We start from the raw sequence: 17,679 nt of genomic DNA, 5'->3' as shown, positions 1-17,679 counted from the left end.
GCTGACCACGGCCACGGCCTCTTGGGGGGTATGGCTGCAATGCCATCTGGGTCTGGAGAACACCTGTGTTAGGCTGGTTGTAAGACCAAGGGCGTGTGTAGGGCTGGGCCGAGTGAGAGCAGTAAGGTTCCTCTACCGTCTTTTATGACCTAAAAAGAGTTTCTGGACATCAGAACTGGGATAACTCACCTCAAATTGGACGAGGAGTTCTTCTTCAATGAGTCGGACGCGAGGGATATACTACGGACACCCGACCAGGCCCAGAGCCCCGTGATTCGCTGGAAATGGAAACATAGTTTGAACTACTCGCCTCTGGGCACAGGTATAGGGCACCCCTCAGCAGGAAAAACAGAACTAGACAATCATTTGTGCCAGGTGTGATATCCCTCCAAATAGCTCGGGCTAATGTTCCTGTCGACCCAGTAAGGCCAGCAGGCTAATGTTCCTGTCGACCCAGTAAGGCCAGTAGGCTAGCAGGCGTGGACTAATTTTCATTATCCAATTACATGTTAATGTATTTAACCCTCTGTTTCCCCCATGTTTGTTGTGCGTGATTATTCCTATGTTCAGTTCGGTTTATGATGGCTGTTTTTTTGACGGGTGCTGTGTTCACCCGTGCATAATATTCCCGTTGGTTATTGGTCAAGTGTATTTGTTTACCTTGTGCCTTTATTTTTTGAGTAAAGTACGTTGCTCACTCATTTTGCTCTCCTGCACCTGACTTCATGCACCAGCTACACTCACCTTCTGACAGTATGTAAACTTCTGACCCACTGGGAATGTGCATTATTCTGACATTTCACATTATTAAAATAAAGTGGTGATCCTAACTGACCTAAAACAGGGAAATTTACTAGGATTAAAACTGAGTTTAAATGTATTTGCCTAAGCTGTATGTAAACTTCCGACTTCAACTGTACCTCTGCAACAGAATCCTGAACTTCCTGACGGGCCGCCCCCAGGTGGTAAGGGCAGGGAGCAACACATCTGCCACGCTGATCCTCAACACGCGGGCCCCTCATGGGTGCCTGCTTAGTCCCCTCCTGTACTCTCTGTTCACCCATGACTGCGTGGCCAAACACGACTCCAACGCCATCATTAAATTTGCTGACCACCCAACGGTGGTAGGCCTGATCACCGACAACGATGAGACATTCTATAGGGAGGAGGTCAGAGAACTGGCAGTGTGGTGCCAAGACCACAACCTCTCCCTCAATGTGAGCAAGACAAAGGAGCTGATCGTGGATTACAGGAAAAGGCGGGCCGAACGGGCCCCCATTAACATCGACAGGGCTGTAGTGGAGCGTGTCGAGAGTTTCAATTCCTTGGTGTCCATATCACCAACAAACTATCATGGTCCAAACACACCAAAACTGTCGTGAAGAGGGCACTACAAAACCTTTCCCCCTCAGGAGACTGAAAAGATTTGGCATGAGTCCCCAGATCCTCAAAATGTTATACAGCTGTACCATTGAGATCATCCTGACCGGTTACATCATCACCTGTTATGGCAACTGCTTGGCATCTGACCGTAAGGCGCTACAGAGGATAGTGCGTACGGCCCAGTACATCACTGGGGCCAAGTTTCCTGTCATCCAGGACCTCTATACTAGGCGGTGTCAGAGGAAAGCCCAAAAAATTGTCAAAGACTCCAGTCACCCAAGTCATAGACTGTTTTCTCTGCTACCCCACGGTAAGCGGTACCAGAGCGCCAAGTCTCAGACCAAAAGGCTCCTTAAGAGCTTCTACCCCCAAGCCATAATACTGCTGAACAATTAATCAAATGGCCACCCAGACTATTTACATTGACCCCCGCCCCCACCTCTCTATTTGTTTTGTACACTGCTGCTACTCACTGTTTACTATCTGTGCAGTCACTTCACCCCTACCTACCTACACTTACAAATTACCTCAACTAACCTCACACTGACTCGGCACCAGTACACCCTGTATATAGGCTCGTTATTATTTTATTGTGTTACTTTTTATTATTTTCACTTTAGTTTATTTGGTAAATATTTTCTTAACTCTTCTTGAACTGCACTGTTGGTTAAGGGCTTGTAAAGTAAACATTTCCCGGTAACGTCTACACTTGTTGTATTTGGCTCATGTGACAAATAAAGTTTGATTAGATTTGTTCTTCAAGCTCAGAATGTGAAAATACATTATTCATTATAAATATAAAATATTTCTTATGCAATATAATACAATATATACTAATTCATCAAATGAACTAAAATAATAGTAACCGGAGACGGGATACAACAGCTTCCCCAATACAGGGTAGAGAGCTGCAATCATTTCGCAATATAATTTTGAGTGAGCCTAGCTATGACCACAGGGCTGGAGCAGGAAAGATATGTTTAAATGTAGGCATATTTATGCGAAACATGCACGAATGGCCGTCGTTTGGTAGCATGTTAGTGATACCAGCGGAGAGGAATGCCTAGGGGAGGCAATCCAAATCTCACGTTTTATAGCTGGTTAGGCTAACCTTCTGTTAAGGTTTTCTTCTGATGAAGGAGAGGAGGACCAAAATGCAACGTGGTTATTTGTATACATCTTTAATAAAGATGAAAACACAAACAGTATACAAAAACATGAAAAAAACCTAAACAGCCTATCTGGTGCAAACAAACACAGAGACAGGAACAATCACCCACCAAACACTCAAAGAATATGGCTGCCTAAATATGGTTCCCAATCAGAGACAACGATAAACACCTGTCTCTGATTGAGAACCACTTCAGGCAACCATAGACTTTTCTAGATAACCCCACTATACCACAATCCCAATACCTACCAAAACCCCAAGACAAAACACACCACATAATTAACCCATGTCACACCCTGGCCTGACCAAAATAATAAAGAAAACACAAAATACTAAGACCAGGGCGTGACACCTTCCTAGATGTGTTTATCTAGGGAAGAGACCCGTTTGAGTTTTAAATAGTTGAAGGACAAGTAGTGCCCGGTGGCCTTGATAACAACCACAGCAGGGATATATTGACAAGGTTAACACCGGAATACGGTGGCCAACACACACACACTAACTGTTGGGCTAAATGAGTACAAGACAAGGAAGCCTGATATCCTTATATAAAAGGGATAGGTAGGGGAGACCTGGTGACAGACTGACAGTACACACAACTCACACAGTTTAGTTTACAGGAGCAGCGCAGCAGTCAACATGCGCGACACAGCTAAACTAACTGCGAGAAGGATATTAGAGACAGTGCATGGTCTGACTTACGGTTTTATATGTCCTCCCACGCTGTCACGTCACCTGCGTGATTTAGTTGTTATTATTACTCGACCTGCGCTGAGTGCGAGGGATATAATCCATACTTTAAACTGTACTGACAGTCTGAAAGGTATGAAGTAGAACACACACACTACTACTACCAGTAGATGGCAGTACTTTTCATATTTAATGCTAGCTGGATGTTGCTCTGAAATGTTTTGTGTGTATACAGTATCATTGTTTGGCTGTGTTGAGTTTGTTAGCCTTTATACTCTGGGGCCCAGGACAGCTTGGCTGCTGTGGCTGGTGTGTTTTACACCCTAATACACTATATCATACCATTCAGTCAGTGAATCTAAGTCAGCACTCCCAAAGACACAGTACGCTCACACAGACACATACACACACACCAGTCAGTGTCAGCTTTAGTCACATAAGACTTTATTACAATATGTTTTTTTGTTAAACATGACATCATAAAATACAATAGAGTTGTAAAAGAAAACATTTCCCTACTGTGCAAAATCCCTTTAATTCTGATATTCTGATTGTCTTACTACAGTCATTAATCATGTTAATAAAAAATGACACGACGTTATTTAACAGCCTGGTGATAGGCTATCATTTGTCACTTGTTACAGTATCAACAACAAACCCTTTTTATCTATACCAATATTTACACATTCCCTTATCGGTGTTGTAGAACTCGAGACCATCTCGCAGTGTCTGCTTTCCACCAGACACTGCAAGATGAATTCACCTTTCAGCAGGACAATAACCTAAAACCGAAGGTCAAATCTACACTGGAGTTGCTTACCAAGAAGATAGTGAATGTTCCTCGAGTCCATTCTCGAGACCACATATTGAGTGTCTCGGTCTTGTCTTGTACTCACTCTTGACTCTGTCTCAGACAGTGAGGTATCAAAATGTCTTCCCGAGACCAGCAGAGTAAAAAAATGAATAATTATCAGCTCCCATTCAGAAAACCACTTAGCCAGGTCAAATATCTTAACAGCCTTTATACCTGTTATAGACATGTTGCGCAGTGGTGAACCTATAGATCTTCAGTATGTAACAGGTTAGTACAGTGGTGAACCTATAGGTCTTCAGTATGTGACAGTGGTGAACCTATAGGTCTTCAGTATGTAACAGGTTACAGGTACAGTGGTGAACCTATAGGTCTTCAGTATGTGACAGGTTAGTACAGTGGTGAACCTATAGGTCTTCAGTATGTGACAGGTTAGTACAGTGGTGAACCTATAGATCTTCAGTATGTAACAGGTTAGTACAGTGGTGAACCTATAGGTCTTCAGTATGTGACAGGTTAGTACAGTGGTGAACCTATAGGTCTTCAGTATGTGACAGGTTAGTACAGTGGTGAACCTATAGATCTTCAGTATGTAACAGGTTACAGGTACAGTGGTGAACCTATAGGTCTTCAGTATGTGACAGGTTAGTACAGTGGTGAACCTATAGGTCTTCAGTATGTGACAGGTTAGTACAGTGGTGAACCTATAGATCTTCAGTATGTAACAGGTTAGTACAGTGGTGAACCTATAGGTCTTCAGTGTGTGACAGTGGTGAACCTATAGATCTTCAGTATGTGACAGGTTAGTACAGTGGTGAACCTATAGATCTTCAGTATGTCAGTACAGTGGTGAACCTATAGGCCTTCAGTGTGTGACAAGTTCGTGATTCTGAAAGGACCGTAATACCAGAGCACTAATGTAGGAGACTACACTTTTTGTAAAACACAAAGGGCCAGTGGTCTAGTTGAGGGTATACGCAGGTATAAGCCATATACCCACTTTTGTTTTAGTGGGCATTGCTTGTACTCTTAATCCCTACTGATGTGTATCAAAGTAGTGTAGTGGAGGTGTACGACTTATCAATTATGTAGTATAATAGAGAAATCATGCACAAAGTAGCCTACACAATCGCAAAGCGCGTGAAATACAGTCACATGCGTTCCACACACATAGCCTAGTTTCAGCTGAATATTATCTGCAGGCAGCAAGAGTGTGCAGCTCTCAACTAGTTTTGACATCCATAGCCGGCAGGGTAGGAGACATTTTAACTTATGATATCTACCAGTAAATGATAACTAAGTTAACAATGGGTACGCAAACCAGGTATTGAAAAAGTTAAGTCCTTATTGTTGGTTAGAAGGCTATTTGTCATCATGTGCTGCATCCGGGGTGTAGACATGGATGGGCCTGGGTGGACAGAGGCCCACCCACTGTGGAGCCAGGCCCTGACAGGCCCACCTAATCAGATTGATGTGGTTTTAGCATTGTTGTGGCCTTAGACCGTCACAATTTGGTATTTTTTCTTTAAAAAAAAAGTGTGATTTTGAGAGTGAACATCTGAAAATGTATTTTCACACAGGGTGCCTTTCCTTCGCTGGGTGGGCCATTTGGGAACTTTTGGGCAAAATTAGAGTATACCCGCTTCTCCAGACACCACTGCATGGAAAGACAGCAGTCCCACACAGCATGATGTTAAAGGATAAGCAGTCCATAAACTCAGACATAATAAGCCAGTTGGTCCCAATCATAAGAATACAAAAACACAACCATAAGGCATTTCCCAATCAAAATGTACAAGTATTACTTCCCATTGCAAAAAACATTTCACGTTTAGCAAACAAAGTAACCGGTGACCTAAAGTTAAAAGTGAAAAGGACAGCGTTTTAACTAGGGATGCACAATATATCGGTGAACATATCGGAATCGGACGATATTAGCAAAAAATGGCAACATCGGTGTCGCCCGATATCTAGTTTAATGGTGATGTTAAAAACCAGTGTCAAAGCTACCGTGCATACTTATATAACGTAGGTAATGACGTAATTACACCACGTAAAATTTTGCGCTACACATGCAACACAGCATTCCTAACCTAGCCCACAATGTCTGCTGTGTGGATCGAGCAGTCAACAAGTCGAGCAGTCATTTGAAAGAGTAAGAACATTTCAGCGAGACAACTCAAAGGCGAAATCCATTAAAGCCAAGATGATGGAATTCATTGCCCTTGACAATTTGCCGACTGGTCGAGCACCTGTACACACTACCAAGTGCGTTATTTTTCAGATGTTGCCCTACCGGAGTTACACAGTAATAGCGTCACTGCTATTAGCTTCACGACATACATACTATGGAACACCGTTTGGGTCTTTGCGTGTCAAAAAAGATACAGTAGCACTGTCAAAGCTGTACAAAAAAGTACACCGGCCATGAACGATGTGTTTACAATACCGCGTTGGTAATAAAGCATAACGTTAATTTGTTCGACCTTCTGGGGTAGCTAGCTTTAGCTATAAGAACTGTCTTATAAATTAGGGTTATTTGAGATGATGACACCTAGCTCTATAGTTATAGCTTACTGAAATAGATTTTGTCGTTTTGCTATGTTTTTGGGGAAGATTTTTTTGCATCCATGAGCTAGCTAGCTTTTTTTATAACCAGCACCAGACAACTTTACCAGCATCATAGCATACGTATCAATTTAGTCATTGTGACATATGAAATACGAGTGATAGTGTAATCAATGTGTAATAACTACGTAAAACATTATGAATGCGTTAAATTATTATGTGACGTGCAGTCACATTCAGGTCCTGATTGGTCAACAAGCTTATTTGACACATCAAATACTGTTATTTGACCTGTATCTTTTTTGACACGCAAAGACCCAAACGTGTTCCATAGAAATCCTGGTTGAGAATGAAATGACTGAACAAATGAACAAGGAAACAGCACACTAAGTAAGTTAAATAAATAGTTTTTGATGATGTTTTACTGATAATGGGGACATACGTAAATGCCAACAGAATAACTTTTTGGTCAGTGTGGTGTGTGTGTGAGTCTGTAACCTTTATTTAACTAGGCAAGTCAGTTAAGAACAAATATTTTTTTACAATGACGGCCCGGACGACGCTGAGCCAATTGTGCGCCGCCCTATGGGATTCCTAATCACGGCTGGATGTGATACAGCCTGGAATCGAACCAGGGACTGTAGTGACGCCTCTTGCTGCGTCCATGTGTGTGTGTGTGTTAACCATTTAACTGTACTAGAATGCTTAAAAAGCAGCTACAATTTTAAATATTAGTTATCGGTATCAGGTTTTTTGTCAAGAAAGATATTGGATATCGGTATGGCCAAAAATGTCATACTGGTGCATCACTAGTTTTAACTACAAACAGACAATCATAATATCAGTAAAAAATATAAAATTCCCACTTGATGCTACAAAACCAACTGTATAAGAGGTTTTAAAAATAGGTTACATTTGACTCAACGTTCCATGATGCAGTTCAATGCATGATTAATGTAATTCACCAAAACATTTCTTGGTTGTTCAAAAAATATTGCTATCAGGTTGTAAATCACAGCTGGCCTGGTACATTGTTTGCTGCCTCCATTCGGGATGCACCGTTTCAGTTTCAATGACTCAATATTCTGGACAAGAACTGACAAATGTAACTAAGACTGAGAATGTCAATAGAATCTAACTAGTCAGTCATAACGTGGCTATAGCCTAGCGTATCATGCTAAAAATATGGAGCCTAACGTTAGTTAGCTGCTAGGAGGATGTCATGGAGTGGGTGAGTGACAGACTTTTCCCCCTCATATCGTTTTTTCTGTGACTATTCACAGCTAGAGATGATTTGACAAAATTACTATCATTGGCTTGACTTAGTCTCGGAACCCCTTGTCTCCCTCCTGGTCTCGGTCTTGGCTCCCGAGTGGCGCAGCGGTCTAAGGCACTGCATCTCAGTGCAAGAGGCGTGACTACAGTCCCTGGTATGAATCAAGGCTGTATCACATCCGGCCATAATTGGGAGTCCCATAGTACGGCACACAATTGGCCCAGCGTCGTCCGGGTTTGGCCGGGGTGGGCCGTCATTGTAAATAAGATTTTTTTCTTAACTGACTTGCCTAGTTAAATAAACGTCTCGGTCTTGAGAAGGACTCGATTTGCTACGGTCTAAATCTTGAAACAGTCACGCTTTAGGTGGACTCGAACACAATACTGGCATTAATTATTCATAACTCTATTCCCTCACTAAGTATTTTTACAGAGTGTGTTCATGTACTTGGAAATGTTCTTACCACTTCTGGTGTAGTGGACAGAGACAAACTGACAGACTCAAGGCGTGAAAGTTTTTATACTCTTGTATAAAATACAACATTTTAGAAATGCATCCTTCCTTCCTTCTTCCCTACGTTTCTTCATCAAAGATGTCTGACCTGACTTGACCGGATTAGGTGAAGGTTTTGTTTTGTCTATCCAACTCACTACGTTTTCCAGGTACCTGCATCCACACAGGGCTGCAACGAAGCAGTCTCAATCTCAACTTGTCTTCTAAGGTACTGGTGATTTAATTAATAAATACAAAATTGTAAAGACCTGCAAGCCATATACACAGTATCTAATTATCTTACCCTGTTGGTCCATCTCTTTCCATCTCCTTTCCCAGCTAGCACATAACATTCTGAGAACCATATGTTTCTTAGAGCTTGGTGAGAGTGTGGTTGTCCTAGGGTTATTTTGCATTCAACCTTCAAACAAAGGTCTGGGAATGGTGCAGGATACCCAGCTAGCACATAAGGTTCTGAGAACCATATGTTTCTTAGGTGGAATTTCAGTGCTTAAGTGTAAAGTTGTCTGCAGGTTTCCTCATTGTTATATTTAAAGTCATGCTCTAAGAACATTAAGAAAACTTTCCATAAAAAACACAAAACATTAATAGCTTTCAAAGATCATTCTAAGAATGTTATTTAAAAACGTATACATTCAGCATCAACAAAAGTATTTTAAACCTCATGGCTAGAGAACATAAGATCATAGGTTTGAATCTCACTGACGCCATACCACAATAAAGAAAATACATGTGTTTGCATGATTGAAACATGTTCTCAGAACGTTATTTAATTACCTTCAAATAATTAATCATTTCCGTTCACAAAACATTAATAAAACCTCCCAAGAAAACCTTCAGGGAACCACAGTAAAATGTTCTCATAAACCTCCCTGCAACTTAAAAACCTTCAGGGAAGCACAGTAAAACGTTCTCAGAACCTCCCTGCAACTTAAAAACCTTCAGGGAAGCACAGTAAAAACGTTCTCAGAACCTCCCTGCAACTTAAAAACCTTCAAGGAAGCACAGTAAAAACGTTCTCAGAACCTCCCTGCAACTTAAAAATGTTCTCAGAACAGGCAAAATGTTCACTTCCGTTCTTAGAATGTTTAAAAGATGTTCAGTTTTACCAGTCAGGAAACATATAGCTTTGTTCCGAGAACCAATGGAAAACAAAAAACGTACATTCCCACAACTTCCAAGGAACCAAATGTGCTAGCTGGGTTCATCTGTATTTTTCCTCTCTCCCTCTATCATTTTCTCTCTCTCCCTCTCTGCTGTCTTTAGTGTGGAGACTGGTTAATAATAGTTCTCTGGGTTTGACGAGACGTGGCGCTCCATTGGCACAGTGTAAACCCAGACATACTTTCAGCATTACCAGTTTCCACACACACAGACACACACACATACATACGACTGGCACAGGGAGTGTGCTGTTCTGTACAGGCATGTTTGATGGCTGGGCATGTGTTCAGTTGCTTTCTTGCAGTAAAACATGCACACACAACACACACTTTCTCTCACACATACACTCTCTCTCACTCTAGGCGTGGACGAAGGGTTGTGGTGAATCGGTGAAAAGTTGTCCCATGAAGTCCATATAAGGCAAAAACCAACCAGACAACGCTTGCCTTATATGGGTACAGTTTCATCTCATGTTTCATAGTCAGTCTTTTAAAGGTTTAGTACAGTATCGTCTGATCATCCGAAGACTGCAGTCTGAAGTCACAGGAGGTATCTGCTGTTCTTGTGTTCAGTGTGTTCTCCCTCTCTCTCTGGTCTTCTGATGATGTGTTTGGCACATATATTGCTGAATGTGAACAATGTGTGTGTGTGCATGTTGGTGTGTGTTTGCACGTCCTCCACACACACACACTCAGCTTCCAGTCAATATGTTCCTCAGCCATCTTTAGTTATCCCAGGTTATTCCCCATCTGTTAACAGAACATCAGGAATGACAGTGAGTGGAATACGATCTGATTCACTCTCTCATACTCCCCCTTTCCCTCCCTCATGCTCCCCTCTCCCTCATCCTCCATTTTCTCCTGTCATCCCTACCTCTCCTCTCCACTCATCCCTACCTCTCCTCTCCACTCATCACCCCCTCCTCCCCCTTAGTATCAGCTTTCAGTGTGAAAGATCTCTTTAGGTACTAATGTGCTTCATTGTTCACATGGTTTTAATGGTAACTTCAGTGGTAACTTAATTAAGAGCCAAACTAATGTCCCTATGACATCATATCCACAAAATTAAAACTCACTGAGTCTGTGCACTATGTACAAATATCCTAAACAGTTTTTGTTGCAAATCCTTATCAAAGTATCGGGAAACAAAATAAATAAAATGTTGTGTCACATCTTTAAATAGCAGCATCAAATATATATTTCACATTAAGGGCTATAATTCATAACATGTAAATGTCTCTTCTATTTAGTAAAGGGTCTGCTAAATGTCATATATTATTATTGTTAATATATTATTTTACCTCCTGGACATAACCAGTAAAGGTGTGTATTTACTCCTCTCTACACTCCCCCTATCCTCCTCCTCTCCCTCTAACTCCTCCTCTCTTTTCCCTCTCCTGTAGCCTTCCTCCTCCCTGCAAACCTCCTGTCTGCTACGGTAGAGTACCTCAAAGCGGCTGTAGACCTTCTTGTCCTTCCTCATGCTCTCGATCCTCTTCAGGAGGCTATCTCTCTCCTGAGGGTTGGGCTGGGGCCTCTGGAAGCGGTTCTTTTTAAGCGTTGGCTCCCTCTCCAGCCCTCCTTTCTCCCCTGCTACGTCTACGTCCTTCTCCCCTCCAGCCTCCTCTCCTCCTCCTCGCTCCAGACGGTTCTTCTGGCTGTTGGCAGAGATCTGTTCCAGGATGACCTTGGTGTCGTCTCTCAGGTTGCTACTGAACAGAACTGAGCCACTGGAGCTCTGGTACCGTGACAGACCTGTCGTTTTGGACGCAGCTTTGTGATTGGCTGCGGAGGTGGCATAGTCTGTGGCTTTAGCGTCGGCGGTGGAGCTCAGGTTTTTAGCGGCGATCACAGGCTCCTCTGAGCTTTCCGGCACAGTTCTCATGGTCTTTTCGTCTCCGTTGGATGCCGATGTCGCACCACCGGAGCTCTTCTTGTCCTTGGGTCCCAGGAAACCTTTGAATGAATGAATGTTTTAATTAATAATTTAACAAATTAATTCATTAATTCATTAAAACCTTTATTGCTCCGAAGGGAATTTGCTGTATACATCATGAGCACAGCAATTACATTTTTTAAATTAAAACCCAGTAAACATGGACGTAACAATCCGTGACAGACACACAGACAGTACAACATACCTTTGAGTCTTTGGGTCTGCTTCTTGAGGAAGTCTAGGGGCTTAGTGTCGGCCTTTCCCTCCCCTCCCAGGGTGTTGAGGGAGGTGTTGGAGCCCAGGTTCTTGTGGAGCCCCTCCTTAGACTCGGTCTGTGACATACTGGACGAGCTTTTGGAGCGAGACTTCTTCAGCTCGCTTTTCTCCGCGTCTGTGGCGTCCGTTGTTAGCATTTCCTCATCACAGGAGACGTGGCGTGGGTTGGAGCTCTTGAACGGCTTCAGAGTGTCCCTCTTGAAGATCTTCGGAGAAGGGAATGGCTTTAGAATCTTACCGGGCTCTTTCTCTTTCCTCTGTGACTCCGAGCTGCTGTCTTTTCTCTGAGCTGTGGTAGAAGCGGCAGGCTCTGAGATTTTCAAACTTGAGGTTTGAGGTTTAAATTTTAGCTCTGGTGTGGCTGCGACTTGTGGTTTCTTTGGGGCAGGCTCTGGAGCAGTCACGAAAAATGAGGGGACTTTGGGGACCGAGGTGATGGCGGTCGTGCTGGAAGAAGGAGTGTCTGGAAGGTCTGGTTTCTTCTGAGGAGGTTCTTTTATCACCGCCTCTTTAGATGCGTTCCTCTTAGCAGCCAGCTCCATGAAGTACTGCAGTCTATTGGAAGGGTTGTTCATGTTAAATGACTGGGGTTTGGGGGGATCTGCAGATGCTGGGGTGTCTTTCGTGGTCTCCACCTCGGCCAGGGGGTTCTTAGACACCTCTCTGCTGGCTGAGGTTACTTTGGGGGGCTCTTTCTTTGGCTCAGCCTCCTCTTTCAACCAAGCCTCTTTCTTTTCTTTCTCTTTCTCTTCTTTCTCCTTCTCTCTCTCGTTCTCCTCTGCCTTCTTCCTCCACTCAAAGGGTTCCCGGGTCAAGGAGCGTCGCTTCTCCAGGATCTGTTGGACGATGGAGGTGGTGCGGAGCGAGTCGGAATTCTCGTCCTCCTCGTTGGCCACCTGCATCAAATCAAATTAAACTTTATTCGTATGGCACATTTCAAAGCAAGGTTGTAATTCAATGTTAAAAAAAACTCAGATGATATGAAAGGTAATAAAGACCTTCATGCCCAGGCCTCCCATGTGGGTCTCCGTCTTGGAGGAGGAAAAGATGAGGGAGGAGCGCAGCCGGGAACTCCTCTGGAGCATCGGGTTGACCCGCATCCGGACCGTCTCGTGTTTGGAGATCGAGACCTCCCCCGGAGCCTCCCTCGACGACGGCATCTCCACGTCTGCCCCCACCTCCTTCCCCCCCACCACCCGCTCTTTCTCTCTCTCTCTCTCCCACTCTGTGGTCCATCGATCAGCCCTGTCCTTCCCCATGCTCTCAGGCATGAAGGGCTTGCTGTAGTGCAGCGGTCGGATATCCGGTCTAGGCTTGGAGGGGACATTCGGAGGCTCTCTTGCCTCATGGGCGTACGATTTCCCATCAGACTCAGGGTCTTGGAAAGCATCAGGGCCCAGAGGTTGGGGCAGCCCCTCCTCTCCTGTGTCCCCGTAGGCGCTGAGGTAGGAGTTGATCCTCCAGCTGCGGAGGCCCTGTCTGACGTTGGGGTCCTGGTCGTGGTCTGCCTCCGCTGGGACGGGGAACACCTGCTTCTCTGGGGGGTGCGGATGGGTGGGGGACGACAGGCAGGCATAGGGCTGGCCCACCGTCGGCCTTTTGTGGCCACTGCCACCTCCGTACCTAGACAAAAGAGAAGGTGTTACATTAGTATAGACACATTTTGAGGGTCGTGGTTGATACCTACACATTAACCTTATTGAAACATTGTGTGCGTATCACTAAAAGTTTAATTTAAGAACTCTAGTGGGAGCAGTCAACAATGAACAGACATTACTGATTATTCTCCAGTCCAGTGGACTGTCTCTACCACGTACCTTCCCCCTGCTGGTGGATGCCCCGGGTCATGTTTCAGGTCCTCAGAGGAGAAGTAGTCTCTGCCGTAACCCTCTGGACCAGGAGGTTCCTCATAAGGGTAGCCTGAGTCAGAGTACTGGTCCAGTGCTGGTCTGTTCCTCAGCCTGTCGTAGTGTCCATGGCCTGAGCCAGGTCCTTCTAGCCCCGACCCAGGTCCTAACCCAGGTCCCTCACCACCCTGGTAGTAGTGGCTGGACTGGCTCTGCTCCCTGCAATACAAACATGTTCATAAATCATCATCAGCAGCAGAATCATCATCCTCATCAGCATCATCAGAATAACGATCATAAAAACCCAACATGCTTTACGTATCACAGATAATTTTTTTAAAGATTATAACTAGGGCCAAGAGTTTTGCCTGACCTGATCACAATATTAAGTCAAGCTGACAAAGACAACATAAACTAACTAACAAATGAACTAACTAACTAGTACCTGTGGTAGTGCTGCTCTGTCTCATCCAGGTTGTTCATAACTCTGTGCTTCATGTACTGTCTGGACGAGGAGTAGCTCTCCTGGGTTCCCTCTGTGTAGCTGTGCCTCTTATAGTCACTGGCGCTTATCTCCATCTGCCTGGAAACACAGGAAACACAAACAAAACCCTTTAAAATGGTAACAGAGGACACATAAATGTTATACAATAAGTGAACTGTTTATGGGTGAAGTTCCCCAGAAATCGGTTGAATACTTATGATTGACTTTGGTACTCTATTCCAAGTATACACTCTTAGAAAAGGGTTCTTTGGCTGTCCCCATAGGAGAACCCTTTGAAAAACCCCTTTGGGTTCCATGTAGAACCCCTTCCACAGTGATTGCCTCATGGAACCAAAAAGGGTTCTACCTGTAACCAAAAAAGGTTCTACCTGGAACCGAAAAGGGTTCTCCTACAGCCAAAGTAGTGAATTATAGGGTTCTACATAAAATCTAGTTTTACATAAATATACGTGCACCATCCCACCTGGAGACCATGGAGCGGCTCTGCTGCATCCTGAACTGCTGTGACACTGCAAACTTCCCAAGATTCAGTCCTCCTGGGTCTATGGTATGTCGGAACATGTCATCTCTTCGGAACGCAGAGCGCTCGGAATCTCCTCCTCCGAAAGGGTAGGCCGGAAGTTCGGGGGTGTGTCGTTGGAAACCCAGAGGGTTTCGCAGGGACTGGGTCCGCTTCAAGCCAAACTGGTTACCATAGTAACTGCTGCTGCTGCTGTCAGAGGAGAAAGGCACTAGGGCGTGGTCAACAGTGAGGGGCTGTGATTGAGCGAACAGGATGCGGAACTCTTCGTCGAAGGTGGTGACCAGTTCTCCCAGGAAGAGATGAGCGATGCAGCGATGCAGCTTCTCATAGGACCACATGAAACTACAGGAAACAGGATATGACAAGTTAACTTCTGCGACTAAAGAAGAATCTGATATCTGTTCTATCTGGTGTGTTTCGATGCTCAACTATAGTTGAGTGTTGAAATCTGTTATATTTCTATGTTCACCTGTAGTTTCCACTGAGCACGGCCCTGCAGTCAGCCAATAGAAAGCGGTTTTTCACCTGTCCTTTAAATGACTTCCCTGTCCGACAGAAATAGGTCACTCCCGCCACCGTCCGCACACGCATCATCTGCAACACACACACGCACACACAAAATAGTTATTAAGAGTCACAAGGGGTTAATGAATGATGTTATTCTTTAGTGAGTTCTAAGGGTGAATCGAACCAGTTTGTCCACTCTGTTGAGATTTATGTAACCAAGCTCAGGTGTAGTCAGTTAGACATCATGTAAATATGTAGGTAAATAAATGACCTTACTGCTATGAGACAGTGGCCTGCTGCCAGTCAACACAGAAACACTGGAATACTATCTGTTAGACTGTCGGCTCAAACCATGTGTTTTTCAAACTATTAATAACTACTGTTATTTTTTTAGCCCTGTGCTGTTTGTGCTAGTGCTGGGATGGATCAAACCCCTGCACACCCCGCTTAAAATAGTTCAATCTAGGCCAAAAACATAGACTCACGTGGACAAGGTCCAAGTTGACCTTACAGTTGATCACCATGGAGACGAAGTGATGGGCATTCTGTTCGTCCAATAGAATGTATACGGGGACTTGACGCGCCGCGGCATCCAGCAAGTCAGAAAACAGATCCACATCTGTAAACATGTCCATCACCACAGCGATGACCTAGCAACGCCCAATGAGAGAGGGGGAAATATCACATTAACCAATAAGAAACTAGAAAATATCACATCAGGTTTAGGATTATTTCATTTAGTTGGACATGAAACACACACACACACAGAAAGAGGGGGAGGACAGTAACAGAGACATGGCCAGTCTGATTAACAGGTTTGTCAACCCTGTTGACATTTAGGCACACACACACACAGAAAAGTAATTGTATTATTTTGGTTGAGCTGAGTGCAAGTCATTCATGTTCAGAGACAGGGTGTGGTGGATAAGCAGGGCAAAGCAGAGGGGGGCAGACTGACTGGCAGAGTTTAAGACAACAGCGTCCATAACTGACAAATAATCATTAACATAACTCTATCTGCAACACTGGATCCCTGTCTGAGGGATAGTGACTGAGTAAAAAATAAAAAATAATAGATATTCAACAGGATGGGAATGCTATCGTGTTAACGGTGTGTTGCTGGGTGGACTGGGGTGAGAAGGCCTGGGTCTGGGAATCTGTAACTGTCAGTTGAACTCCACCCCTCACTGCTGAAACATACACTACCAGTCAACATTTTTAGAACACCTACTCATTCAAGGGTTTTTCTTTATTTTTACTATTTTCTACATTGTAGAATAGTGAAGACATAACACATATGGAATCATGTAGTAACCAAAAAATTATTAAACAAATCAAAATATATTTGATATTCTTCAAAGAGCCACCCTTTGCCTTGACAGCTTTGCACACTCTTGGCATTCTCTCAACCAGCTTCATGAGGTAGCCACCTGGAATGCATTTCAATTAACAGGTATAACTTCTTAAAAGTTGATTCGTGGAATTTATTTCCTTCTTATTGCGTTTGAGCCAATCAGTTGTGTTGTAACATATAGTAGAGTTGGTATACAGAAGATAGCCCTATTTGGTAAAAAAAAGTCCATATTATGGCAAGAACAACTCAAATAAGCAAAGAGAAACGACAGTCCATCATTACTTTAAGACATGAAGGTCCGTCAATACGGAACATTTCAAGAGGTTTGAAAGTTTCTTCAAGTGCAGTCGCAAAAACCATCAAGCGCTATGATGAAACTGTCTCTCCTGAGGATTGGAAGACCCAGAATCCCCTTTGCTGCAGAGGATACGTTCAATAGAGTTACCAGCCTCAGAAATGGCATCCCAAATAAATGCTGCATAAAGTTCAATTAACAGACACCTCAAGATCAACTGTTCAGAGGAGACTGCGTGAATCAGGCCTTCATGGTCGAATTGCTGCAAAGAAACCACTACTAAAGGACACCAATAAGAAGAAGAGACTTGCTTGGGCCAAGAAACACGAGCAATGGACATTAGACCGGTGAAAATTTGTCCTTTGGTCTGGAGTCCAAATCTGCGATTTTTGGTTCCAACAGCCATGTTTTTGTGAGACGCGGTATGGGTAAACTCTGCATGTGTAATTCCCACCGTAAAGCATGGAGGAGGGGGTGTTATGGTGTGGGGGTGCTTTGCTGATGACACTGTCTATGATGTATTTAGAATTCAGGGCACACTTAACCAGCATGGATGGCTACCACAGCATTCTGCAGCGATACGCCATCCCATCTGGTTTGGGCTTAGTGGGACTATCATTTGTTTTTCAACAGGACAATGACCCACACACCTCCAGCCTGTGTAAGTACTATTTTACCAAGGAGAGTGATGGATTGCTTTATCAGATGACCTGGCCTCCACAATCCCCTGACCTCAATCAAATTGAGATGGTTTGGGATGGGTCGGACCGCAGAGTGAAGGAAAAGCAGCCAACAAGTGCTCAGCATATGTGGGAACTCATTCAAGACTGTTGGAAAAGCATTCCTGGTTGAGAAAATGCC

General features: G+C 43.9%; 1 protein-coding gene across 2 annotated transcripts in view; it reads right to left on the bottom strand.

Annotated features, from left to right (window-relative positions):
- Window positions 1-8,402: 8,402 nt before the first annotated feature.
- Window positions 8,403-17,679, bottom strand: part of LOC110496510 (protein FAM83H) — a 32,876-nt gene continuing 23,599 nt past the window's right edge. The window contains exons 5-14 of one of the 2 annotated variants that reach the window (XR_005037509.1): window positions 15,655-15,819; window positions 15,132-15,256; window positions 14,603-15,004; window positions 14,080-14,217; window positions 13,605-13,853; window positions 12,786-13,410; window positions 11,717-12,683; window positions 11,023-11,531; window positions 9,439-10,325; window positions 8,403-9,332 (exon numbers count right to left, since the gene is read on the bottom strand). Coding sequence is in view for 1 of the 2 variants with exons in the window: in XM_021572455.2 (XP_021428130.2) it covers window positions 10,305-10,325; window positions 11,023-11,531; window positions 11,717-12,683; window positions 12,786-13,410; window positions 13,605-13,853; window positions 14,080-14,217; window positions 14,603-15,004; window positions 15,132-15,256; window positions 15,655-15,819 (3,201 nt within the window). In the remaining variant the exon portion in view is untranslated. Of the gene's footprint in view, window positions 10,326-11,022; window positions 11,532-11,716; window positions 12,684-12,785; window positions 13,411-13,604; window positions 13,854-14,079; window positions 14,218-14,602; window positions 15,005-15,131; window positions 15,257-15,654; window positions 15,820-17,679 lie in introns of both variants that reach the window. The other variant, XM_021572455.2, reaches the window with a different exon arrangement.

Source organism: Oncorhynchus mykiss, chromosome 18, assembly GCF_013265735.2.
Source record: "Oncorhynchus mykiss isolate Arlee chromosome 18, USDA_OmykA_1.1, whole genome shotgun sequence".
NCBI lineage: Eukaryota > Metazoa > Chordata > Actinopteri > Salmoniformes > Salmonidae > Oncorhynchus > Oncorhynchus mykiss.
The sequence above is the reverse complement of the archived record's forward strand: the minus strand, read 5'-3'. Positions and strand labels throughout refer to the sequence as shown.